Raw genomic sequence first — 27,317 nt, 5'->3', positions numbered from 1 at the left:
TCGATCTGCCTGTGTGTGCTGTGGGCCCTGAGCCTGGCATTCAGCAGAGAGCTGGAGCGGCCTGACCATATAAGTGACAGATCAGGGTGTTACTGCTGCAGGCAGGAAGTTTTTCCACTTGGCTGTTAAAGAGATACTTCAGGATTTTGGCAATGAGGCCCTTAATCCACTTCCACAGAGATAGATGAACTTGTGGATACAATTATGTCTCTGTGTCCAGTATGCGCCTGGCAGCTACTACCATACCCTGCTCAAAGGCACTTAAATCTTTGGTCTTGCCTATTCGACCTCTGAATTGCAAACACACAATCCATGTCTCAATTGTCTCAAGGCTTAAAAATCCTTCTTTAACCTGTCTCCTCCCCTTTATCTACACTGATTGAAGTGGATTTAACAAGTGACATCAATAAGGGATCATAGCTTTCACCTGGATTCACCTGGTCAATCTGTCATGGAAAGAGCAATGTTTTGTACACTCAATGTATATGACAATCAATATGTCAACATGTTAAGATTTCTCAAAACAAATGTGTGAAAAGGAGTGCCTACTGCAGTACTGCTGCCATACTGAATGATTAGGTGGAGAACTAAGGTTTTAGTTTCACCAGGGAAATCTGCTGGGTCCCTCTATATCAGGGCTATTTAGTTGGTGGCCCGCTGGCCAGATCCGGCCTGTTTATACATTTAGACTCTTTGATAAATGATGAACATTAATAAAGGATCTGCAAAAAACATCCCCGCCAAAATCCGACATTCAGTGCCAAAATGACACGCACTATTGCGGTTTTCTATAGTGTGGTTTCTAGCGTTTTTTCACAGTTTCTAGCGTCTATGTGGCATGTTGATCATTTTTTCCTCATATGAATTTGGCTCTAGTGTTTGAACGGTTTAAGCTACAAAATATTTTGACCCCATTCCTGAAAGCTACGACTTCTGTTTCTCTCACGGATGCTCACAAGGAAAATGCATTCAAAGCATACTTCTTTCAGACTGTAATTTGGCACTACCTGATTTGACATATCTTTGTATTATTTATTGAGCTGCTTAGTTTTCAGATGATTTTAAAATGACCTAATTACTTATAATAAGCTTTTAATAGTTGTTTCAATAAAATACAAAAAATGGTGAGCGTGCGTTGTGCCATTTCCTTTTGAATGATTATCACATTTTTTGGTTGCACCTCAACTTACGTTGGTTGAGCGTCCTCCATTTTTACAATTTTTTTTTAAAAAAAATTTTTTTGTGTTTTTTTTTATACAGTTCTTCTGAAGAATAATTGCATGTGGAAAATGCAATTATAATTTTTTTTACATATGGCCCCTGTAAGAATATAGTTGAATAGCCCTGCTCTATAGAAAAACTTCTATAGGCCAGCTCCTTCTCCAACAGAGGAGCGCATGCATTGAACACTTTATCAGAAGAACATCCCTGTCCCTATCCAAATATATATAAGACTGCTGAACTATTAATCAAATGGCCTGTGGAGAGGTAAAGCAGGAGATGGTGTTGGATTCTTTCTCAGGCAGCTGCACAGTGGGTGGTTTTGTCTTATAGATGCTGGCTCTATGTCAAAATATGAAAGAATTTAGACATACATTTAATCTATTTCTGAATAGCTTTTATAAGCGCTCGGGTGCATATATGCATATCGTCCCTCACTGTGCACGCAGCATAACTAATTCAGCTCTCACGGAATTAATTTGAAAATAGAGGTGAAGAGAAAAAATGGCCGCATCCCTCTCCTGAGACACAGAGGATTGTTTCAGTTTCTCTGAGTCCTTTTTCAGTGCCTGCGTGTCTTTAAATTGCCTGTTGCTGGCTTTCCTGTGGGATTGTTTTCTGTAGGTCTACTCCACTTTCTCAGTGTTTCTTCATTAGACAGTGACATGGTGCCGTTTGTCCTGGCATTGTCAACAGCTGTCCAGAGCTCCACAGGCTTGGGGGGTCAGAGCTTGCCTCCTGGCGAAGAGAGGGGAGAGAGGTGGTAATGGTGTAGGAGAGGAATGACTCCTTTCAGCCAGAGTGGGAGCTCATCTGTTAGCCTGGCCCTTGCGGTGGGTGATGATTTTCTACAACAGAGACAGTACCTTGTGAGCAGATCCATCTCGATCACCTCCTATTACGACGCTGTTCCCGTCAGCCATGCAGCCCCCGCCATGTAAAAAGACTGTCTCTCTCTGTGTCATAGGTACAACCAATTTCCTCCACTGTTAGAAAGGGCCATGTCATTTCTCATGGAGAGGAAAGTGGCAAGAGTGAAAAAAACATCTTCAAATTCAGTTTGGCTGTACCTCCAAGTTCGAGGACATTGTCTGTGGGTTTGTTTTCAAGTGTTTACATTGACAGCATTCATTAGGCACAAATTCGTCATTATTATTCATTAGGCACCTCAATTGCGCTTATGTAGTTTATGTTAAACACAACCATGGGGATGGAAATCCTTATCACCACAGATTAAGCTCACCTGGGTTTCTCAAGTCTGAGGTTTTCTTCTGGAAGGTGTCTCTACAAACACTACCAATGCATGCGAAGGGAGGTGTTAAGAGAGAATGGTTCATGTTAACAAGGCTTTAGGGTCCTCCATTGCAATTGTCTTGATAACTAACTCTGGTGCTCTAATAGTAATCAATGTCTCCACATCCTGGCAAATACACAAATTAGTGTGATTTAACAGATTTTATTATTTATTTTGTTGGTTCCAAAACAGGTAGTGGGTGTTATAATGGTCACGTCTTTTTCTGCCCTGGAATGGCTTTTGTGCCTCTGTCAAGACATCTGATTGGCTGCTTCTGTCCTGACTGAATACACTCCCTCAGCCTGGACCTTGGCTACTCCACCCCTCATAATGTTGATAGGGATCTATTTTTTCTAAATGAACATGAGGTTTATACTGTTTATATAACATTTGATATACTACTCTATGCACATGAATTTAAACATGTTAACCAACTGAATCAATGTAAATAAAATATTCCTAATAACACAATAAATGAATCAATTCAGGCCGACAGACTCTCATTTCCTGTAACACAAGTCAAATGAAGTGCAGTTTCCAGACGCTACATGCATTTTGTCAAAATACTGAAGGAAAATGGAAGAAATCTATAATAATTAGGCCATGCAGTGGAATATTCCTTTGTGATTGTGTGACTTTTTTTTTTACTGGTAGCGGGAGGAGAGAGGCTGCCGGGGTGTATGGGGAGGGAGCCAGCACAGTTCGTCTGTGAATTCAGCGGCTCTACGCCGATAACAAACAAGAGCGCTCGTCCCCATAGGGGAAATACACAAAGCAATTACGGGAGGGTGGAGTTGCCGGGAGAACCTTATTAAAATTTAACAAGCCCAAGGTTCTTTTTTAGCTGTTGTTCTGTGATGGCAGAATATTATGTTTCCCAACTCTCAAATTAAATCAGAGAAGGAAAGAGAGTGAGGGATTTTGAGAATAGAGTGAAAGAGAGGAATACTACAACAGGTGGACAACAGTGGCGTGAGGAGCCATGCAGAGGGAGCCCCCAATGTGCCATGTTGCTCAGAGCCTCTTGCTCCCCCTGCTGCATCTCTCTGTGCCAGTGTGTTATGTGATGTGTATTTACCCAGAGTGAACTTTGTCACAAAAAAATGGTCCACTAACTGAAAGTATGGCTCTTGGTGTGATTGGGATCATGTGTAAAAATGTTGTATGGCTTGGCTTTTGCCTTAGCGATGCATAAGCCATGGCTTTTGTTTACTTTGCCATGCAGTTATGAGCATTTGTCTCTGATCATCAATGATTTGACCTGAAGAGCTAACTGCTCGCTCGTTGTAGAAAAAGGGTCTTTAATAGAATAACAGTGCTGGGATGCATGAGGAGGGCCTGAGTATATCACTCACTACTGTGTATCTGTGTGTGTGTGTGTGTGTGTGTGTGTGTGTGTGTGTGTGTGTGTGTGTGTGTGTGTGTGTTGGATTGTCTCATGGCTGAGCCCTGACACAGTGGCCTGGTGAGGAGAGGATTGGTCTTTTAGCTCAGAGAGAGAGAGAGATAACGAGGAGCTAAGCACCATGAGCCTCCAGTTACAGAGCAGAGCGATGCCTCATTATTTCCCCATCATTACACACCACTCTCCTCTCCTGCCCTTGGTGCACATTTGGGTAACAAGTAGAGGCTGACCCAAGCCTGATGTAATGAAACTGTGAACACCTGCTGCACTGGGTTTCCTGTGATTTCCCGGGCATTCACAATGGCAGCAAGGTCGTACAGAATAGTACCATGCAGTGTAGTTGTAATCAGGCCAACATAAAGCACCACTGTAAAGGCGTCCGCATACTTAGTTCACTTTGCTTTTAGCAAACTCGGCTAGGTGAAGCAATATTACTGTTTGTCCCTCTTGAGACGCCGTAGCAACAACATACAGTAACACTTCCTTAAGAAATCTGTAATACATTTTGGCGTTTTTGCCAAGGTCTTAGTCGCGCAACTTTACATCTACCTAAGACGTTTGGTGCAGTATTTCTCAAGTGAAAAAATGTAGTCGTCTTTCGTTGAATGACAAAGAAACACTTCATTGAAGAATCCCTACTGTTGACCAATCACCGTCAAAGGGACGGTGACTCCGGCTACCAAACTTCGGCTTGAACAGCCGAAAGAAACCCTGCTGAACGCTGCCGAACACCAAAACAAACAAAAACGTCACAAAATGTTATCATTATATATATTCAACAGTGAAGCATACGGTAAGGTTTAGGTGTTCTGTGGTCACCATCACTCATTTAAATAGTACATACTGGATGCAATCCATTATAGCATGTGTATAATTATAAGTCTTCTTTCACCGCAATTAAACTGGTAATACAAGTTCAATGTGGCTTGGGTAGAATACAAATGAGCAATGACTCAACTCATAACAATGGAGGTAATGTTTTCTAGGCTTGTGTATGTGTGGAAGGCAGGAGGAAGGATTTAGGGAAAAGAGTATAGTGTTATTTTTGTCTAGAAAACCTCATAATGTCAGCTTTGTAGGTTCAAAGTCTCTTGGATCTTTTGTTGTAGCCCCAGCCTGCATAGTGTTTTACCCTCAATGCTGTCAAGTATGCTCTTAAAACAGTGCTCAGTGGTTATGCAAGCTTCACTAAGAAAAGGCTCACCATTAAATTCAAATACACACATATATTCGCATACCGCCCCGTCAGATCTACAGAGGACGCAATCTCAATCGCACTCCACACTGCTCTCTCCCACCTGGACAAAAGGAACACCTACTGTATGTGAGAATGCTGTTCACTGACTACAGCTCAGTGTAGGCAACAACACATCTGCCACGCTGATCCTCAACACAGGGGCTCAGGGGTGCATGCCTAGTCCGCTCTTGTACTCACTGTTCACATTTACATTTACATTTACGTCATTTACAACTCCAATTTGCATACCACCCCAACAGATCCACAGTGGATGCAGTCTCTACTGCACACCACACTGCCCTTTCCCTCCTGGACTAAAGGAACACCTATGTGAGAATGCTATTCATTGACTGCAGCTCAGTGTTCAACGTCAAAGTGCCCTCAAAGCTCATCAATAAGCTATGGACCCTGTGACTTAACACCTCCCTCTACAACTGGATCCTGGACTTCCTGACGGGCTGCCCCCGGGGATAAGGGTAGGTAACAACACATCCGCCACACTGATCCTCAACACGTTGGCCCCTCAGGGGTGCGTGCTCAGTCCCCTCCTGTACTCCCTGTTCACTCATGACTGCATGGTCAGGCACGACTCCAACACCATCATTAAGGTTGCCGATGACACAACAGTGGTAGGCCTGATCACAGACAACGATGAGACAGCCTATAGGGAGGAGGTCAGAGACCTGGCTGTGTGGTGCCAGGCCTACAACCTCTCCCTCAATGTGATCAAGACAAAGGAGATGATTGTGGACTACAGGAAAAGGAGGACCGTGCACCCCCCCATTCTCATCGACAGGGCTCTAGTGGAGCAGGTTGAGAGCTTCAAGTTCCTTGGTGTCCACATCACCAACAAACTAACATGGTCCAAGCACACCAAGGCAGTAATGAAGAGGGCACGACAAAACCTATTCCCTTCAGAAGACTGAAAAGATTTGGCATTGGTCCTCAGATCATCAGAAGATTCAACAGCTGCACCATCGAGAGCATCCTGACTGGTTGCATCACTGCCTGGTATGGCAACTGCTCGGCCTCCGACCGCAAGGCACTACAGAGGGTAGTGCGTACAGCCCAGTACATCACTGGGGTCAAGCTTCCTGCCATCCAGGACCTCTGTACCAGGCGGTGTCAGAGGAAGGCCCTAAAAATTGTCAAAGACTCTAGTCAACCTAGTCATAGACTGTTCTCTCTGCTACCGCACGGCAAGTGGTACCGGAGCGCCAAGTCTAGGTCCATGCGGCTTCTAAACAGCTTCTACCCCCAAGCCATAAGACTCCTGAACATCTAATCATTTGGCTCCCCAGACTATTTACATTCCTCCCCCCCCACCACCCCCTCTTTTACGCCGCTGCAACTCTCTGTTATTATCTATGCATAGTCACTTTAATTACATGTACATATTACCTCAATTACCTCGACTAACCGGGGCCCCCGCACATTGACTCTCTACCGGTAATCCCTGTATATAGTCTCTCTGTTGTTATTTTACTGCTGCTCTTTAATTACCTCAATCAAATTTCAATCAAAATGATTCATAAAGCTGTTTTTACATCAGCCGATGTCACCAAGTGCTCTACAATGCAGATGTTGAAGCACGGTGGCAAGGAAAAACTCCCTAGAAAGGCAGGAACCTAGGAAGAAACCTAGAGAGGAACCAGGCTCTGAGTGGTGGCCAGTCTTCTTCTGGCTATGCTGCGTGGAGATTATCACAGTACATGGCCAAGATGTTCAAACGTTCATAGATGACCAGCAGGGTAAAATAATAATAATCACAGTGGTTGTAGAGGGTCCACCAGGTCAGCACCTCTGGAGTAAAAGTCAGTTGGCTTTTCATCGCCGATCATTCAGAGTTAGAGACAGCAGGGGACAAGGTAGCACGTCCGGTGAACAGGTCAGGGTTCCATAGCCGCAGGCAAAAGAGTTGAAAATGGAGCAGCAGCAGGTGGACTGGCGTGGACTGGGGACAGCAGGTGGACTGAGGACAGCAAGGAGTTATCTGGCCAGGTAGTCTTGAGGCATGGTCCTAGGGCTCAGGTCCTCCGAGAGAAGAGAGAAAAGAGAGAAAGAGTGTTAGAGGGAGCATACTTAAATTCACACAGGACACCGGATAAGACAGAAGAAATACTACAGATATAACAGACTGATCCTAGCCCCCCCGACACAAACCATTGCAGCTTAAATACTGGAGGCTGAGACAGGAAGGGTCGGGAGACACTGACCCTGTCTGACGATACCCCCGGACAGGGCCAACCAGGCAGGATATAACCCCACACACTTTGCCAAAGCACAGCCTCACACCACTAGAGGGATATCTTCAACCACCAACTTACTACCCTGAGACAAGGCCGAGAATAGCTCACGAAGATCTCCCCCCACGGCACGAACCCGAGGGGGGCGCCAACCCGGACAGGAAGATCACGTCAGTGACTCAACCCACTCAAGTGACGCACCCCTCCTAGGCACGGCATGGAAGAGCACCAGTAAGCCAGTGACTCTGCCATCGTAATAGGGTTGGAGGCAGAGAATCCCAGTGGAGAAAGGGGAACCGGCCAGGCAGAGACGGCAAGGGTGGTTTGTCGCTCCAGTGCCTTTCCGTTCACCTTCACACTCCTGGGCCAGACTACACTCAATCATAGGACCTACTGAAGAGATGAGTCTTCAATAAATACTTAAAGGTCACGACCGAGTCTGCGTCTCTCACATGGATAGGCAGACCATTCCATAAAAATGGAGCTCTATAGAAGAAAGCCTTGCCTCCAGCTGTTTGCTGAGAAATTCTTAGGACAATAAGGAGGCCCGCGTCTTGTGACCATAGTGTACGTGTAGGTATGTACGGCAGGACCAAATCGGAAAGATAGGTAGGAGCAAGCCCATGGAATGCTTTGTAGGTTAGCAGAAAAACCTTGAAATCAACCCTAGGAAGCTAGTGTAGAGAGGCTAGCACTGGAGTAATATGATACAATTTGTTTGGTTCTAGTCAAGATTCTAGCAGCCATGTTTAGCACTAAAGTTTATTTAGTGTTTTATCTATGTAGCAGGAAAGTAGAACATTAGCAGTAGTCTAATCTAGAAGTGACAAAAGCATGTATTAATTTTTCTGTATATGCACATTTCCAGATATCATCAGCAGTAAAACAATCAGGGCACGGCAGAGGACAGGGAGAGCTCTGCAGAGTTGATTTATGACATTTGAATGTGCATCAGATGGCAACAAGATTGTATTGTACAGCAATTTCAACAGGTTACATGAATACAAAGCCAGCTAGTTGTCACGTCCTGGCCAGTAAAAGGGGTTATTTGTCATTGTAGTTGGTCAGGGCGTGGCAGGGGGTGTTTGTTTTGTGTGGTTGGGTATTGTGGGTTTAGGTTCTAATTTTCTTATTTCTATGTTTATCTAGCTTTTCTAGTTATATGTGAGTTTTTTCAATGACCTCCAATTAGAGGCAGCTGGTTGTTGTTGTCTCTAATTGGAGGCCATATTTAGTTGTGTTTGTTTTCACTGGCTTTTGTGGGTGGTTGTTTCTAGTATAGTCTATGCACCTTACTGGACTGTTTTCATCGTTTATTTAGTATTGATTAAGTGTTTTCTTTAATAAATAAGAGGATGAGCACTTTACCGCTGCGTTTTGGTCCCCCTTCAACGAAGAGTGTTACACTAGTGTTGGCCTTCCATCCTATTCTAACCAAGAGTGCGTGTAACCAATAGAGAGTCCCGAGTGTGGAAGGAGAGACTGCCAAAGGAGGAATTGGCTGTAGATGGTAGATGGGCGACAAAAAAAATACAATTTAATCAATTTGAATTCAGGCTGTAACATAACAAAATGTGGACTAAGTCAAGGTGTATGAATGCTTTCTTTAAGACAGTGTAATGTTGACATTAGATTAAATAAAAAGCTTGCCTGGAATCTGTGTAGCACACGTGCCACACAGCCCACTTCTCTGGCATGCTCCCTCTTCGCTGTGTACTTGGGTGTAGTGCCAGGCTTGTATGTGTATGAGGATGTGTTTGTGTGTGCAGAGGTAGCGGTTTAGATAATCAGGCCAGTAAACGAAGGTAACCAAAAGGTTGCTGGTTTGAATCCCTGAGCCATCTTGTTGAAAAATATCTTGGTGTGCCCTTGAGCAAGGCCCTTAGCCCTAATTGCTCCTCTAAGTCTCTCTGGATAAGCGAGTCCGGTAAATGTGTTGAATTTGTCTTTGATAGTCTTCAAGAGGCTGTTGTTCCAACTTTATATTGAGTGTCCCGAAAACCATGTATTTAGATGGTGATTACATAGGCATATAGTGGAGGTAGGTACTAGGCTTGGGCAGTATACCGTATACTGGGTTATTTGGAAAAAGCCACAGGATGGTTTTTCAACACCAATACCGTCAAAACTATTTATTTGAAGTATTTCAATCAATTTGAATATTTGTAGCTACTTTTTAAGTTAATACTTGCAGTCAGTGTAATACGTTAGGAGATAAAGCAGATTGCGTTCTTCATTTCACTTGTCACTTTATTTTACATTATGAAGCTTACCGTAGTTCCCCAGAACAGTTGAGCCAGTCACATTATTGTTTGTAAATAGCACAACGTGAGACGGTGGGAGCTGGTAAATCCATAGCATTCTATATCTATCGACGAGTCTCTGTTGTGTGGCGTATTCACTACTAAATGTTTAGCATCAGAAGTCAAAGAGCTCTGGATGAGTTATCTGTACAGCTGCCATTCTTTCCCTGTGCTTCCTACTAGCATTTTTTTCTCCTCCATTCTTCTTCCCTCTGCTGTGTACAGATGCCGCTCTTCCTTCAGAAAAGCATGCATCACAACTTCACTTGCACAATTTATCTCGTTCACTTTCGCTTGTAAATATCCACGTTCACCGAAAATGTCATTCGGTAGCTATAGTACTAGCAAATCTTTGTATAACTTCATGAGCTGTATTTGCCTGTCTTTGCAATTTGTTTATGTTCATTTTCGCCCGTTAGCATTTTGTTAACGGCATCTATGTGATTTTGCTATTAGTTTGTGCACGTTTTGTTAGCATTCTGGTAATAGAGGCCCAATGGGCTTTTCTAGCATTTTTAGCGCCCTCTTGTGTGCTATGTCAGTAATATCATAAGATGAGAGAAGGATGGAGAGAAGATGAGAGAAGGATGGATGACGATATGAAAATCTGCATACTGCCCAAGCCTATTAGCTACATATTGCATAGTACAAACAACTGCTAAATCTGTCTATGGTTTGTGTAGTAGCACATTTACATTTCTTGTTGGAATGACGTCATAGTGGACTTGTACTATCATCCCAAAATAATAATAAGCTTCACTGCGAAGCGAGATGAGTTTAGTTAGTTGCAATGTAGTATTTCTAGACAGACAGGTTGCTTCTGGCAATGTTCCAATGCTCCAACTTAACACGTCTGTAGAAGTTCCAGCTTCACTTGGGACGGAGGACAAGTCGGAAATGGGAAGCGCGTTACTGGTAACATCATTGTCGGATCCTCTTGTTGCCCTAGCTAAACATGCATCTCGGCCTCCTTGGGTTATTCCTTTTCATGGTTTTGAGTGTGAGTACCTTTTGAACTCTCTAGCTAAACATGACCACAATTCCCGCCCACATTTTAAACCATTCCTACCCAAACTCTGTCTGAAGACAACCCTCACTGAACTATTTTTTGTCAAAGAAAGCCGACATCCTCCCCAGACCTTGTGCTGTTGCCTAGCTTACGATGCTCCAAGGTGTGGGATATCTGAAATTAGTTGGGATGCAGTGCATATTCTGAAGTGCCAAACACATTTAATAAAGCAGTTAGCATGCATGGCTGACCTTTAACTGTAGATGAGAGAACTTTCTGTTCGAGGCTGTCAGTGATTAAGAAGTTAAATGTACTTTTAGAGTGTCTGTGCAGCAATCGGTCAGACAATGCAGTAGATCTGTACTGTCTGATGAATCCCCCTGCGCCCCCTTGCTGTAGCCTCTCCCTGAGGGCACACTGGGGGACACCATTAGCCTATAGAGAGTGACATGATAAATACAAGGCAACCAGCTCATACTTAGCCCACTTCACTAGCTATTCATAAAGTTATGAATTCTAACTTTATAGTGTGTCTATGTTTGTGTATGCGCACGAGTGTGCGCGCGAGTGTGTGCATCTGGGTGGTGTGAGAAAGAGAAAGTGTGTAGTTATTATACCTGCTCTTGGACAATTTTTCTCAGGTTTCCAATGTGCTTTTGTGACTACTGATAAGGCAAGTGTAACGTGGGTCGTCTAAAGGAGACTAAGGTGCGGCGTGTGAAGTGCTCATATTTACTTTTAATGAAACACGTAACAAAAACAACAAAACGACCGATAACAGTTCCGTCAGGTGACATACACTAAACAGAAAACAACAACCCATAAAAGCCAGGAAGAAAAATCCTTACTTAAATATGATCTCTAATCAGAGGCAACGCAGATCAGCTGCCTCCAATTAGAGATCAACCCAAACAATCCCAACAGAAATAGAAAAACTAGACCTTAAACATAGAAATAGAAAACATAGAACAACCCAAAACACCCCCTGTCACGCCCTGACCTACTCTACTATAGAAAATGACATCTTACTAGGGTCAGGACATTTTTCAGTACCCCCCCCCCCAAAGGTGCAGACTCCGAATGCAACATCATCAAAACCCAACAAAACAACCACAAAACACAAAGGGAGGGTAGAGAGGGTGACAAAAGTCTATGGCGGCTCAAATGCAGTGCACATAACCTTAACCTCCAGCATAGGAGGCGGCTCCGGTTGTAGGCGTACTCCCCGCTCCACCCGCTGATCCTTCTGCTTTATTACCAGCTGACCGTGGATCATCGTCGAAGGAACCGGACTGTAGATCATTGCTGGAGGTTCTGGGCTGCAGGCCGCCGCTGGAGGTTCTGGACTGCAGGCCGCCGCTGGAGGTTCTGGGCTGCAGGCCGCCGCTGGAGGTTCTGGGCTGCAGGCCGCTATTGAAGACTCTGGGCTGCGGACCGTCGCTGGAGGCTCCGGACTGGGGAGCGTCGCTGGAGGCTCCGGACTGGGGAGCGTAGCTGGAGGCTCCGGACTGGGAGCGTAGCTGGAGGCTCCGGACTGGGGAGCGTAGTTGGAGGCTCCGGACTGGGGAGCGTCACTGGAGGCTCTGAACTGAGGAGTGTCGCTGGAGGCTCCGGACGGAAAAGCGTCGCCGGAGGCTTCGGACTGGGAGGCGTCATAATAGGTTCCGGACTAGTGACCGTTGCTGCTGGTTCCATGCCATGGAGCATCTCTACAGGTTCCGCGCCAAGGATCATCACTGGAGGCTTCTTACCATGGATTATCTCTACAGGTGCCGGGGCATGGATTATTCCTACAGGCTTCGTGCCACGGTTTGTCCCTACAGGCTCCGGATCATTTATATTCCCTCCAGGCTTTTTGCCAAGGATTACTTCTTCAGGTTCCGGGCCATGGATTACCTCTTCAGGCTTCGTGCCATGAAATATCCCTACAGGCTCCGGGCCATGGATCATCACTAGAGGCTTAGTGCCATGGATCATCTCTACAGGCGTCGGACCATCGATTATCACTGGAGGCTTTGTACGTGGAGCAGGAACCGGTCTCGCTGGACTGGGGAGACACACTGAGGACTGAGTGCTCAAAGCAGGCACCGGCCGAACTGGGTTATGGATGCGCACTGGAGGGAGAGTGAGAAGAACAGGCACCGGACGTGATGGATTCTGGAGGCGCGCTGGAGGGAGAGCGCGAGGAGCAGGCACAGGACGTACTGTGCTATGGAGGCGCACTGGAGAGAGAGGGGGGAGATCTGTGAGAAAATCTATCGACAGGTGAGACCATGGCCGTTGTGGAACGGGTAAGGGGTGTAACTTACCTCTGGGCAGGTGCCTAGGAGCCTTACACTGGGTGCACACCGAGCAGGAGGAAACATAAACCCTCACGTCCGTGGCCAAGGTGGGCCACCAGTACTTTCCACTCAAACAGCGCACTGTCCGACCGATAACTGGATGACCAGAGGAGGGTGACGTGTGAGCCCAATAGATCAGCCGGTCACAGACAGAAGACGGAATGTACAGACGCCCAGCGGGACACTGGGGGGGAGCGGGCTCTGCACGTAACGCCCGTTCAATGTCCGCATCCAGCTCCCATACTACCGGCGCCACCAGGTAGGAGGCCGGGAGTATGGGGGTGGGATCCATGGGCCGCTCCTCTGTGTCATACAGCCGGGACAGTGCGTCTGCCTTGACATTCTGTGAACCTGATCTGTATGACAGGGTGAGAAAAAAACGGGTAAAAAACATGGCCCACCTTGCCTGGCGAGGGTTCAGTCTCCTCGCTGCCCGGATGTACTCCAGATTGCGGTGGTCAGTCCAGATGAGAAAAGGGTAGGCCAGGGTAGGCCTAGCACCACGGGAAATGCAGGAGAGTCAATGAGGAAGAGACTGATTCTCTCCTTGTGACCCCCCTCCGTCACCATGCCCAGGGGAGCGGTGGCCTCCCTAATCAACCCTAAAAAATGCCCCTTAGATATTCATTTAGAATCCTCCAATCCTCTAAATGTAATTATTGGCGGAGAGTCACGTCATTGAAAAAAATATTTTTAGATATACTGTAGGCCTACCATAGGCGAAATGAGTATTGGTTACACTACAATTACGGTGTGGAAATGTTATGCCCCTTAGATATTAATTTAGAATCCTCCAATCATCTTACACCGTAGCCTACTCCCAGCCGTCACGTTGTAGAGCGCAATATTTTCCATTCCATCCTAACGGAAACCCTGAGGGTTTCGTTTTTCATTTTTTCTCGGAATAGAAACACCATAATATTAATCAAATTAATTAAGCCAAATTTCTTTAAATCAATCCCATGTACTATGTTATTACAAAAAAGGTTTTCAATTCTCTAGTAATGCCAATATGGGAGACTATCAAATGCTTCTCAAAGTTGCCCTCTGGTGGTCAAACTTGCACTAACTAGCATTAACATAAAAAATGTCTGACAGTGAAATAACCTGCCATAGAATGCTGCAGCAGCCCGCAAGGTGTGCTGCAGTATGTTGCAACTTTTAAAGGAGGAACCACTGTATGTAAGAATGCTGTTCAATGAGTACAGCTCAGCATTCAACACCATAGTCCCCTCCAAGCTCATAACTAAGCTCAGGACCTGATTGAATACCTCCCTCTGCATCTGCATCCTGGACTTCCTGACGGGCTGCCCCCAGGCGGCGAGGATAGGTAACAACACATCCGCCACTTTGACCGTCAACACGGGGGCCCCTCAGGGGTGTGTGCTTAGTTTCCTCCTGTATTCCCTGTTCACCCACGACTACATGGCTGCTCACGACTACAACACCATCATCCAGTTTGTTGATGACACAACGATGGTAGGACTGATCACCGACAACAATGAGGCGGTCAGGGAGGAGGTCAGAGACCTGCCAGTGTGGTGCCAGGACAACAACCTCTCCCTCAACTTCAGCAAGACAAAGGAGCTGATCGTGGACTACAGGAAATGGGGGGGTGAGCACGCCCACATCTACATCAATGGGGCTTTAGTGGAGCGGGTTGAGAACTTCAAGTTTCTCAGTATCAATAAGAAAAAAACATGGTCCACACACACCCACACAATTGTGAAGAGGGCACGACAGTGCCTTTTCCCCCCTCAGGAGGCTGAAGAAATGGGGCATAGGCCCTCAGATCCTCAAAAACGTCTAGAGCTGCACCATTGAGGGCATCTCGACTGGCAGCATCACGCTTGGTACGGCAACTGCAAGGCACCCGACTGCAAGGTGCTACAGAGTACGGCCCTGTACATCATTGCGACCAAGCTCGCTGCCATCCAGGACCTCTATACCAGGCGGTGTCAGAGGAAGGCTCAAAGAATTGTCAAAGACTCCAGACACCCAAGCCATAGACTGTTCTCTCTGCTACCGCACAGCAAGTGGTACCAGTGCACCAAGTCTGGAACCAAAAGGAACCTCAACAGCTTCTATCAACAAGCCATAAGGCTGCTAAACAAGACTCCTAAATAGCTAATCAAATGGTGACCTGGGCTACCTGCATTGACCCTTTTTTGCTTTAACTCTCTTGCACTGACTCCATGGACACACTGGACTCTACCCACACACATACACACACAAACACTACATACGCCCACACACACATAACACGCGCACAAATATATACTAACGCCACACACACACTCATACACACTTTCACACTCACACACATACGCTTCTGTTACTGTCTATTATCTATCCTGTTGCCTTTTGACTTTATGCCTACTTCTATGTACATAGCTACCTCAATTACCTTGTACCCCTGCACATTGACTCTGTGCTTGTACTCCCTATAGATAGCCATGTTATTTTTGCTCGTTGTTCTTATTCGTTATTCACTGTGTATTTATTCTTCGTGTCACTATTTCTATTATTAGACATTTTTTTATATTTATATTAACTCTGCATTGTTGGAAAAGTACCCGTAAGTAAGCATTTCATTGTTAGTTTACACCTGTTGGTTACAAAGCATGTTAAAAATACAATTTAATATGATTTCATTACAGTGATTTTGTGCCAGTCAGATGTGTTATTCAAATGTATGATTTAAATAACTTCAGTTTGTCATTTTATTATGGTCTGCCTGTTCTGTTTCCTGGCTTGGACTGTGTTTTCAGTCCCTAGAGCTACACTAAGATAAGTAGTCTGTTTGAACTTATCTTCATTGACCATATTTCATATTTTGGAGAGAGTGAGAGAGAGAGAGAGAAATAGAAGGAGAGAGTGCAAAAGAAAGAGAGCAAGAGAGAGAGAAACAGGGACCAAAAGAGAGAGATTGCAAAAGCACAAGAGAGACAGATAGAGAGAGAAGAAAATGAGAAGAAAGGGAGATTAAGCATCAGAGAAGTTTGATATGGAATCAGACATGCTGCTTCTACTTTTTGGAGAACTTGTCTGAAATCCCCAGATTCCAGCTCTCTAAATGTCCTCCTAACAGTGAGACCCTGGTGTGAAAGCCTCCTGGGACGTTCTGCTCACAGTAGAAGCACAGCCTTGTTCACGCTTAAAGGCTGTGTGTGTTGTACACAATGCTCCTCGCAAATGAGAAACTCTGGCAGTAAATGGAATTACGTTTGTAAAGTTTCAAAAGCAGCACAGCGCTGTAATGCCGGATTACTTAGCGACATGATTTTGCGAGGCCTTTTGAGGCGGAGCACACTCTAATAGGACACAGCTATCAGCTCTGATGCAGACCCTGTCACCTTTCAGATTAGTCTTCAGATTCCCATCTCTCCCCATCATAACATCTTGACATTTAGTTAGGAGGCAGAAAATTGTCTTCACAACACTGAGCAAGAAAACCTTATTACCTGACATAAAAAAAATCGTATTTCGTGCCTGACAATAAAAAAGGAATCCAAAGTAAATATGAGTTGTTAGATGTAATCCCATTTCCCTCGATCAAAGCCAAGCAGAAAAGGTTACACATCTGAAGCTTCCTGTTGTCTTCAAAATTATTTCTCAACAGCCTATCAAAGACTTGTTGTGTTTTTTTCCATACCCTTTTAGGATGCACACAACATAACCGTAATGCTTTCAAGAGACAGCGTTGGATGATCAGAATGCTTGTTAGATAAAAGGAGACAGTAATGTCAAGCGTCATATACAACTACACCTCCATTTGTTTATTAAAGCATAAGGGTTTTGAGAAAACAGAAACTTTCAGGTGAAGTATTGACAAATGCCTCAAAATACACTGACATTACTTACATGTAATGACCCCGGCAAATTGGTTTCGAAATGATTTATTGTCATTTCGAATGGAATTAAACATCTGCAATAACTAGTTGCACAAGCAGCTCTATTTTTTATTTGAATAATTTCACAGGTTTAAATTCTCAAAAGTACAAAGCGTAAGTACTTCCATATGTATGACATATGCTTCAAAATAAGTTTACATTACTAGTCATACTTACATGTAATGAACCCAGCAAATTGGTTTATAAATGATTTATTGACATTTTGAACGGAATTAAACATCTGCAATAACTAGCTGCATGAGCAGCTCTGTTCGTAATTTGAATAATTTTGCAGGCTTAAATTCCAAAAAGTACAAATCGTAAATACTACCGTATGTACGACAGTTAATTCCATTCTGAAAGTGTCATGCAGGATTTTCAGTAGCTATACAGTAATACCATATTACTTAGCTACCGTGTCCTAAAGGACCAAGCACAGTCATGAGAGGACAGATCACCATTTTACATTACCATGATTGGTTTTATGGCCTAAAAGGAACTCATGTCAAATTGGTTGACTGTAAAAAAAGAAAGCCCACACAGTCCTCAGTTAGGGATTTTAGCCAGCTAATCCGTGTTGTGCAGTGCTGTTTAAAGTCATAGCCACTTCTTGGAGGACGAGGGGGCCAATGCCATTGTCGCTTGACATCAAAGCACATCCCGCCATGCTCCCGCTGAAATCCCCCCAAAACCTGACAACATTAGAATACCATCAAACACTCGCTGCTTGCCTTTGAAATTTCTGACACTGTTTGCAGGCTATAAAGAGTTGTATGGGGATAGAAATGAACATTTGTATTTTATTTAAATAGGCAAGAACAAATTCTTATTTACAATGACTGCCTACTGGGGAACAGTGGGTTAACTGCCTTGTTCAGGGGTAGAACAACAGAGTTTTACCTTGTCAGCTCAGGGATTCGATCCAACAACCTTTCGGTTACTGACCCATCACTCTAACCACTAGGCTACCTACCTGCCATGCTTTGTGTTAGCAATGAGAATTGAATATAGAAATGGAGTTCTGTTGACTCTCTCAACCTCTACTGCCCATTTCTCAGCATGGTGAAGCCTTGCCTTTCTTTCTCTCCTCTCCTGTCAGTCCATAGACAGAGTGAGTGTGTGATTGTGGCCAGAGGGGAGATTTAAAGTGGCTGTGGTGGAGAAAGCGATAAAAAGGCCCACAACAGAGTTGAAAAGGTTAAGTGCATTGAGCGAGTACTTTGATAGATTTGATTCCTATTGATTTGGTAGGCACACGGCACTAACTGTAGAGTTTTCCAATTTCAGATGGTCCTGAGGTGTAGAGAGTGTAGTCTGCAAGGAGAGGCCCAGTTCAGCTTCACACAACACATACAGGAGAGACACTGCTGAGGGCCTAAAACAGGCTGCATCAATGTCGGAGGAAGACTTGCTTCCATCTCCTTTATCTTCTGTCCACAACAAAAAGCCACTGATTTTATTATGGCAGCATTCATAGATCCCCCCCCCAACCTACAGTACAGACTTACTAAGACACAAGAAGAAATAGAGAAGGGAGGGGGAGCGAGAGAGAAAGAGAGATAAAGAAAGGGACTGAAATAAACATAGGATAAACCATTTTTATAGATGCACAGCCAGTGTGTTCTGCTGTGCCCCCCGTTCCTCATAATGCCAGTAATTCTAATGACAGGGACGTTGGCAGGGCAGGGTGGGCTTGTTAGTGTCACAGTGATCAGTGGGAGACCAGAACAGAACATCGCTTCACATGAGACACACCACCATGTAACTGTAACTGTTCATCAACCCCTCATCATGTCCCTTCTGTCACTGCACTGTCAGTGTCACAGTGTGCCAACCATCCTTGTAAAACCTGGCCTCCCTCCATATAACCTGCCTTTTATGGCCGGCTGCACATCATAATGTCTGCATGGACAGCTGGGTGTGTTTGGGTGTATTTGGCTTTTTGTCATAATTACAGATGGCGATTGTGTGTGTTGATGATTCTACCAACCGCTTAACCTCTCGCTTTACAAATTATATACTGCATTAAAATAAAAAAATAAGACAATAATTAAGGTGTGTCATTTTCTGCAGTTAAGCAACAGGTGCTAATTGTTGCAGTGGGTTACCATGGTGGTTGAATGGAATGAAAGTGTAGCTCCAACTGTTTGATAATAAGTGGTAATGAGAGTTTAAAGAGGGTTTTTCAACATGAAATGTACAACACTACAATTAGCTCAGCATCTGGCCTAGGGTTGCTGGAAGTGCCACCAGATGTACATGTACATGTAATGTGAATATTATAAGCTGTTGAGAGCAGGAATATAGGTTGATTCATGGGTAAACTAAAAAGGAGTGTTTTCCCATTCTTCCCACTTAAGAGTCAGTTCTATCCAAGGGCACTGTATTGAAGACTGTCCCTGGCTCTCCATTATAAACAGAATGTGCAGATGAGATGTTCAGTGTTCTTCAGTTTAAGAGTTCCCAGGGCTAGGGAGTATACGCTGCTAAGGATATTTCTGTTATGTAGAGAATAGAAGAAAAGAGGAAATTCATTTATTATGGATGTATTATGTAGAACATTGTCCCGACTGTAAAGCAAAGGGATTTTCCTTAAAGCAGCAGCAGTGGATTCCTTCTAAGGAGGAGTGGGCTCATTTGCAAATGGTGTTGTTATTAACCTAGCCACTGCTGGCTCAGATTTCAGGAAACAGTATCAGTTACCTCGTACCCCTGCACATCGACCCACAACTGCTACTCCCTGTATTAGCCATATTATTTTTACTCCTTATTGCTATTTGTTATTCACTGAGTATTTATTCCTTGTGTCACTATCTATTTTTAGTTTATATTTTACATTTTAATCTTTAAATCTGCATTGTTGGGAAAGGATTAAGTTAGCATTTCACTGTTAGTCTACACCTGTTGTTTATGAAGCATGTGACAAATAACATTTGATTTGATTAAAATATATGGATATCGCAGAAATCATCATGTTTTTGAAACAATTATGATCTCAAAGGGAATCAGACCATTTAATCATGAACTGTTATAAGGTTATCTTCATGCCTGAGGCAAGTATGTGATAACTCTCATTCAAGGCAAGTCAAAGAGTCTACAGTCCAAAGGGAGGTATTGTCTACTCACCCCCACCACCTTCCTCTTGGGCTCCTCACAGTGGAAGGGGGGGGGGTACTTGATGGGCCAGGAAGGGGAGTGTGGCAAAGCAAGATAAGGATAGGATCAACACGATCAGAGAAGATAAACCATGGTGGAGTGGCGCTATCTCTCTGTCGGACGACAATGGCATTTTACACATATGTGCGCAGGGTGGCATGCACACACACACGCACACACGCACACGGAGTGAGATGGCTCATGAACATCTTATTTACCACACCATGTCCCTGGTAAAGACCTGGAATGGCAGCAAGTGGATGGTGAGAGGTGGAGAGGGACATTTAGGCAAAGCACATGGCTTTGATATAAGCTCATTGAAGTGTTAATGATCGCTATTAAATGAAAGCAAACAATCACACTCACACAGCATACTTATGAACAGAAGGTACAGCATTAGCAGATGCGGATATGTGCATGTATCTCTTCATGTGTTTATTTGTAATTGACAGAGAGGGAACCAAAGGTTATCGTATTTGAATAGCTACCTTGGTCATTCCTGTGATGTTGCTCATGCATAGAGATCACTGAACCCTAGAAGAGACTGCTGCTGACCAGAGACAGCACATGTAGATATGTAGATTAGGTAGAGACCCTGGGATGCACAAGAATGCAACACAACCGTGTAGCAAAGCTGTCTAAACAGTGTTGGTAATAGCTGTGGTCTTTTGTTTCTCTCCTCTCTCTCTCTCTCTCTCAGTGTTCTTTGATGACTGTGCGGGGAACGAGGGCTTGGCGTTCGAGGTGTCCCACCCGAACTTCCAGGTGGACGAGGAGATGAACCTGGTGGCCAGACGAGACGTGATGGACAGCGGGACTGTCATGTTTATCCACGGGGTCAACGAGCATGCTGATGACATGGCACAGGTGGACATTGTCGGAGCTCCACCTAGATCTCCTCAAACACTCAGGGTGAGTAGCTGGCCAATGGATGCCTCTGACAATGGCAGATACTCTCCTAGTTATGTTGCTGTTCAGAGCTCATCATTTAATAAGATAGCCGCGGAAAGAAGTGTGTAACAGACTGCACAACAAAGCATTGAAATGTCTTTTCATTGTATTTTTCTACAATGTACACTTATTTAAAGTGACTTCCTCTTCCCACTGGGTGGATGAGTGGATTTCATTTGGGTTTGGAGAGCCGGTGGTTGGTGAAAATGACTGTGATTATGTCTGCATCTCACTTTTGTCATTCAAGTACAGTTCCCAGAACGGCCCACTGTGCTCATTGTCACCAAACCTTAACCACTTAAATCTTCAGTCTCATCTTTAAAAAAAAATGTGTTCCTTCTATATATGGTGTTAGTATTCAAAATACCAAATACAGTAACTAATTTCTGTTTAATGATCCACAAAACCACATGTATCAAAGTCACTCCATTCATTACCCCCTCCACTTGCCTTCCAGCCCCTTCCTGTCCCCGCCCTCCAGGCCAGCACTAGTGCTGCCAACTTGATTAAAACATTTCCCAGGTCCATCTCAAATAATCCGTTACCTCCCCTCAAATCATCGCTCTTCCCTGCTCCCTGCCCAGGTGTCCCACTGGTGTAGTTTCTCCGGCTCCCAGCCTAATGAGTAGTTCTCTCTCTGTCTCTGTGCGTCACCTTGCCTTCATTTGTTTATGCTTCTCCCATTATTTATTTAGTTTGCCAGTCCACGGGTATGTCTTTGGCAAGCCTGGGAGCCTGGGAGGACATAAGGGAATGAGTCATCTCCATTCTGTGTGTAAATGGGGAGAGAAGGTTTCCTCATGAGTAATGTCACCATAATGTTCTTCTTGGCGAGTACGAAGGCACTCTGTTTTTAAAACATTTTTTGTCTCCCGAGTTAAAAGAAGCTTAGCTAAATCAAATATTTCTAAAATGTAATTTCCTTGTCATAGGTTAACAAGACATTATGCATATTGACATGACTAAGTGCTATAATGAAAGAAAAAGTTAAGAAAAGTTGGGTGGCCGTGGCCCAATAACCAATTTTTCTTCAGAATTCATTCTGTAGGAGAGAACTCCTAGCAGTGTCAGACCAGCTCCGATCCCAGATCATCCATTGTCTCCTCCCTTTGTTCTGGCTCTTTGATATCTCTCTGCTGCTCTAGGCCTACCCAGTGGGGGATATTAGTGTTAATGGCATAGAATACATGAACCTCATTAATTAGGCAAAGAGGGAAAGTAAGAATAGAGAGACAGAGGAGACTATTGGACATAAGAGGGTTATGGTTGAGGAGGAAGGAAGAGAAAAGGATTGAACACAAAAGGGGCAGAAAGACAGGCGAAGAAAAGGAGGAAAAACAGGCAGATGAGACTGGATGAGTCCTTTAATGTAGATTGGTAAAGAGCTCTCATTATTTCACAATCAATTAATCTACAGAGGCTCTCTGCTTTGAGAAGCAGATCCAAAGAACAAAGCAACAGAACCATCACCCTCATCTCCGCCTCTATCATACACTGGATACCCCTGTGATGTAGACTTCAAGACTCAATCATCATAATTATTCCCCAATAGATCCACCAAACAAGGCTTGCTGTCCTTGGTGAAAGCCCCAAAGTCTGGAGAGGGTTTTGTAGGGATTGTGTTTGGCGGTTGTGTTGGGCAAACCAATCGTACCAGGCTGAGGTCATGGCAATTTGATTTGGTGTTAGGAACAGAGCTTTTATAGATTAAGAGGAAACAGAATAAAATTGAATAGAAATATAATACAAATATAAAAATAGAAATGGGTTCCACATTTCACGGTGCCATCCTGTAATCACAATTAAGATCAACCACAGCAAATTACAGTACAAAACTGTTTTGTTCTCTTAAAACACGTCTCTGTTGCCAAGCTTTCATTACTCCAACCCCTCCATTTCTCCACTAATGTCAAGCGGAAATGTCCCTGGGTGTATATATTGATGTAACTGCCAAAATAATGGAAACACTTTAGCAAATGAGGGAAACAAAGTATAATGAAAGCAGGTGCTTCCACACATGTGTGCTTCCTGAAGTAATTAAGCCATTAACATCCCATAATGCTTAGGGTCATGTATAAAAATGCTGGGCAGGCCATTATTTTGGCTACCAGGGCTATGTCCCCATAGGATGACATCCATCCACAGGGCACAAGTTGTCACTGAATTGTTTGATGAGCATGTAAACAATGTAAACTATATGCCATGGCCCGTTCTGTCACCAGATCTCAACCCAATGTAACATTTCTGTGAGATTCTGGAGTGGCGCCTGAGACAGCGTTTTAAACCACCATCAACAAAACACCAAATATGGAATTTCTTGTGAACGAATGGCGTCACATCCCTCCAATAGAGTTCTAGACACTTGTTGTAAGGGTCGACGCTGGTAGAGACGAGAAGCAGGTACAGGGAGTGAACATTTAATGGTGACAGACATGGAACAGGACAGGACAGCGTCTGGACGTGAACACATAACAACATTAATGGAGACACAGGGAACAACCAGGGGAGCAAACAGTTATAGACGGGGCAATCAACAAAGGGAAGGAGTCCAGGTGAGTCCAATGAGCGCTGCTGTGCGTAAAGATGGTGACAAGTGTGTGTAATGAAGGGCAGCATGAGAGGGAGAGCGGGAGCAGGCGTGACACTTGTAGAATCTATGCCAAGGTGCATTGAATCTGTTCTGACCTGTGGTGGCCCAATGCCCTCGTAAGACACTTTATGTTGGTGTTTCCTGTATTTTGTCAGTTACCTGTATAATTCATGTTATAGTATCTTTATAGTGTCTTTGTTGTAGATTTATTGGCTTTTGATAATTGATAAGTGCTGTCTGAGTGGGGGTGGGGGGGTAGAATATGTTTTTAATTCCTCAGAGGAGGATGAGACAGTAATGTGGGCTTCAGCTTGAGGGAGGGAGGTTGCTGATAAATGATTGCCATTACGAGGAAACTCTGAATTCCCAGAATAATGTATTATCTTTTGCTGGGGATCAATGTGGGAATTAATGGAAGAACGCATTTAAATGTAAAAAAATGCACACGCTAAGATATGGAATTTTGTTTATTTTTCTGTTATTTTATTTCTGTTACATTATATACTACAAGGGTCGCCCTCTGGGAAATAAATAGCCATATTTAAATATAACAATGGATAAGAGCAAAATAAAACTATTTAGTTGGCTTAGTTATTTTTCTTCCATGCCATCTCACTCTGAAATAAATGTAATATTGCATCCTGAGAAATGTTTTGATCAAGTCCTCACTTCCTTCCACTAGTCTTTAATGGATAACAAACAGTTCTACAATGCTGCCACAACACAGCAGTTGATGGTGCATACTACACCTGCTCTCATTGCAGTTTAAAACCTGCTCTCTCACTTGTTCTTTCTGTTAAAGTACTGTGTTGTTTGTCTCCGTCATCAGTGCAGTACACAGTACCATCTCGTACCATCAGTACACAGTACCATCTTTCCTCTACTCAGCCTCTCTGTTGCTCTCCTGGTTGTTCACCTCACATGGGCTCTTTGTCATATACATGTAATTACTAGGGGTAAGTCATGTCCAGGCCTGCCCCTCAGCCATTTCTGTACTGAAGAATCATGGCAGGGCAGTTAGAGATCTGAGTCACTGTGTTAGTCTGCCTGGTGCTGTCCTCATCCCTGTCTGGCAGTATCGCCAAGTTAAGTGGTCTTTAGCAATCTTACAAAGTGCTTAGCTGAACTCTTCAGGTCACAGCTGGTGGTGATCCCTCTATGTGATAACAACAACCAGGCTTGTTGTTTTTATTTCATTTCTTGTGATGTTTGGTTATGTATGTTGTGTTGCGTCTCAGTGCTGGCTTGTTGTGGCTGGAGACTAACATGTGTTCTGTGTCAACGGTCTAGTCCCAGGTTACACTCTGACATTCTCTCTCTGTTTGTACTGAACACCACTCCAACAGACAGTCGGGAATGACTAATGAGACTTCTCAATATAGTATTCAGGGAAAGAATGGCAGAATGGACAAGGACGTGACATTGCTGCCGCAGTAACTCTGCTCTCAGTCTGTGAGTGACGAAGGCTCTGTCTGTCGCAATGCCTATAGATCCTAGGTCAAACAAAAAACCCCACCATCAACACTTCTCTCACTCCTCTTCGTCCTACTCTGAAATACACACACATCAACTCCACTGCCCAAATGTATTCAGAGCCCCCCCTGTGTTCCTGGCACATCTTGGTGCTCACTTCCCTAATGAGAATTCAAACATTCTGAGAGAGAGTGTGAGAGAGAGAGAGGTGTTGGTGCTGCAGTAATTTATGAACAGGAAACAAAGATTCATGACTAACTTCTCGTAGGGTGTTACAGTGCCAGTGTCACAGAACTGAGCCCAGCGCTAGGCCTATTCATCACCTGCACAGCGAGGCAGGAGAGGGAGGGACACGTTATGTTTAGTCTCCCAGCATTCAGTGCGAGCTTCACGCCTCTCTGGCCTTGACAATGTAGCTGGGTATGTGTATCAAATGGAGTGTGCTCATCGATATCCCCAATGACCTCATGCAGAGCATTAATGGGTTTTAAGCCTCCATCCCTTCACTGCTCCCTTCATCTCTCAGCACAGGAAAGACATAGTGACAATGTGTTCCATCTTCAGTGTAATACCTGTCATCACTCTGCTGTTTTCCATTGAGCTGCTAAAAATAAAGGTATCGTACTGTATCATAGCAATAAAGCAGCCAGGCGCAATGCATCCTGGGATTGATGTGGTCATACTTACGGAAGTTAGGTTTTACAGGGCCACCCAAAGGCCAGGAGCTAGCTTTGAAAACAAATCATAGAAGACAACCCACCTATGAATTTGCATTTAAACACATAATAGTCCATTTAATCTGGAGTAGTTATGTGACACTCTGGTTGACTGCTTCAGGGATTTCAGAGTCAGTCAGTGGCTGGAAAACACTGTCTGTTACAGGACACTATGAACTTTATGTACCTTGTTCTGGTTGTGTTGTCGATGGTTTTCATATGACCTCTGAAGGTTGTCTGGAACAGGAAAGTAAAGTGAGTTGGAGTGAGTTGCCTGTATAGCAGTCAGTGTGCTCTCTCTGTCTCCGTGTCAACGTACAGCGTTGTAAACAACTGCCTTCAGCACCCACCCCTACTACCTCGTCCCTCTCTGTCATTCTGACAGGGGCGAGCACTGCCAGCTCACGGCGCAGCACAACATTGCGTACAAGATTGTAACTGTATGATGTGCCATAAAAGAGGAAGGACAAAAGAGACTTCAGTTTCCAATGCAAATGTAATTTCAGCCCCAGAGATTATTTTTCTATTGTTGTGTTATTCCTTGGACAACAAATGGCTTATCACTGCTTCTTCTGGTTGTCGACCGGACTGTCGCCATGGCGCCAACTTTTGTTTCTGGTAGCAGCGTGGGCATGGACCTGCTGTTTTTAACTCTCTAGAGACAGCAGGTGCGGTAGAGATACTCTGAATGATCGGCAATGAAAAGCCAACTGACATTTACTACTGAGGTGCTGACCTGTTGCACCCTCTACAACCACTGTGATTATTATTATTTGACTCTGCTGGTCATCTATGAACATTTGAACATCTTGGCCATGTTCTGTTATAATCTCTACCCGGCACAGCCAGAAGAGCACTGGCCACCCCTCATAGCCTGGTTCCTCTCTAGGTTTCTTCTGGCCCTCTAGGGAGTTTTCCAAGCCACTGTGCTTCTACACCTGCATTGCTTGCTGTTTGGGGTTTTAGGCTGGGTTACTGTACAGCACTTTGTGACATCAGCTTATGTAAAAAGGGCCTTATAAATACATTTGATTGATTGGATTACTCATGCCAGGGCGGGGATCAGGAGGACCTGTACCGAGTGGGCACAGGGCTGTCACAGAGGAGGGAGGCAGAGATAGATACAGAGAGGGGGGAAGGGTGAGAGGGAAGGGACAGAGGGAGAGGGAGAATAAGAGAGAGAATGTCAAAAAGACAGAGTGTATGTAAAACATAGAGAGAGCTGGTGACTGCTGGATGTTCTTTCATCCCTGACACGTCATGTTGGTACTGCGGCTACTGCTCACCCAGCCAGGACAGCACAGTGACACTCTCCTCTCCTATCCTGGCCCTATTCATACATGTGGCGATTACACTGTGGTAATAGAAATGCTACATTTTTCCAGTGATTATCTGTAATTTTGCAATATAATCAAAGCATCAGTCAATTTTTACAATGATTCACTTGCCATGTTTAAAACTCCTCCAATGTCATACACAGT

The 27,317-nt window shown here is 44.3% G+C and overlaps 1 protein-coding gene across 2 annotated transcripts in view; it reads left to right on the top strand.

Moving 5' to 3' along the window:
- The window catches only part of cdh13 (cadherin 13, H-cadherin (heart)), a 513,598-nt gene that overhangs the window by 158,688 nt on the left and 327,593 nt on the right, over nucleotides 1-27,317 (top strand). For both annotated transcript variants that reach the window (XM_045688176.1, XM_045688175.1), the window contains exon 3: nucleotides 20,807-21,018. In XM_045688176.1, coding sequence (XP_045544132.1) covers nucleotides 20,807-21,018 — 212 coding nt within the window. The remainder of the gene's footprint in view (nucleotides 1-20,806; nucleotides 21,019-27,317) is intronic.

This window comes from Salmo salar, chromosome ssa10 (genome assembly GCF_905237065.1).
Source record: "Salmo salar chromosome ssa10, Ssal_v3.1, whole genome shotgun sequence".
Lineage (NCBI taxonomy): Eukaryota > Metazoa > Chordata > Actinopteri > Salmoniformes > Salmonidae > Salmo > Salmo salar.
This window is presented reverse-complemented; position numbering and strand designations above follow the sequence as displayed.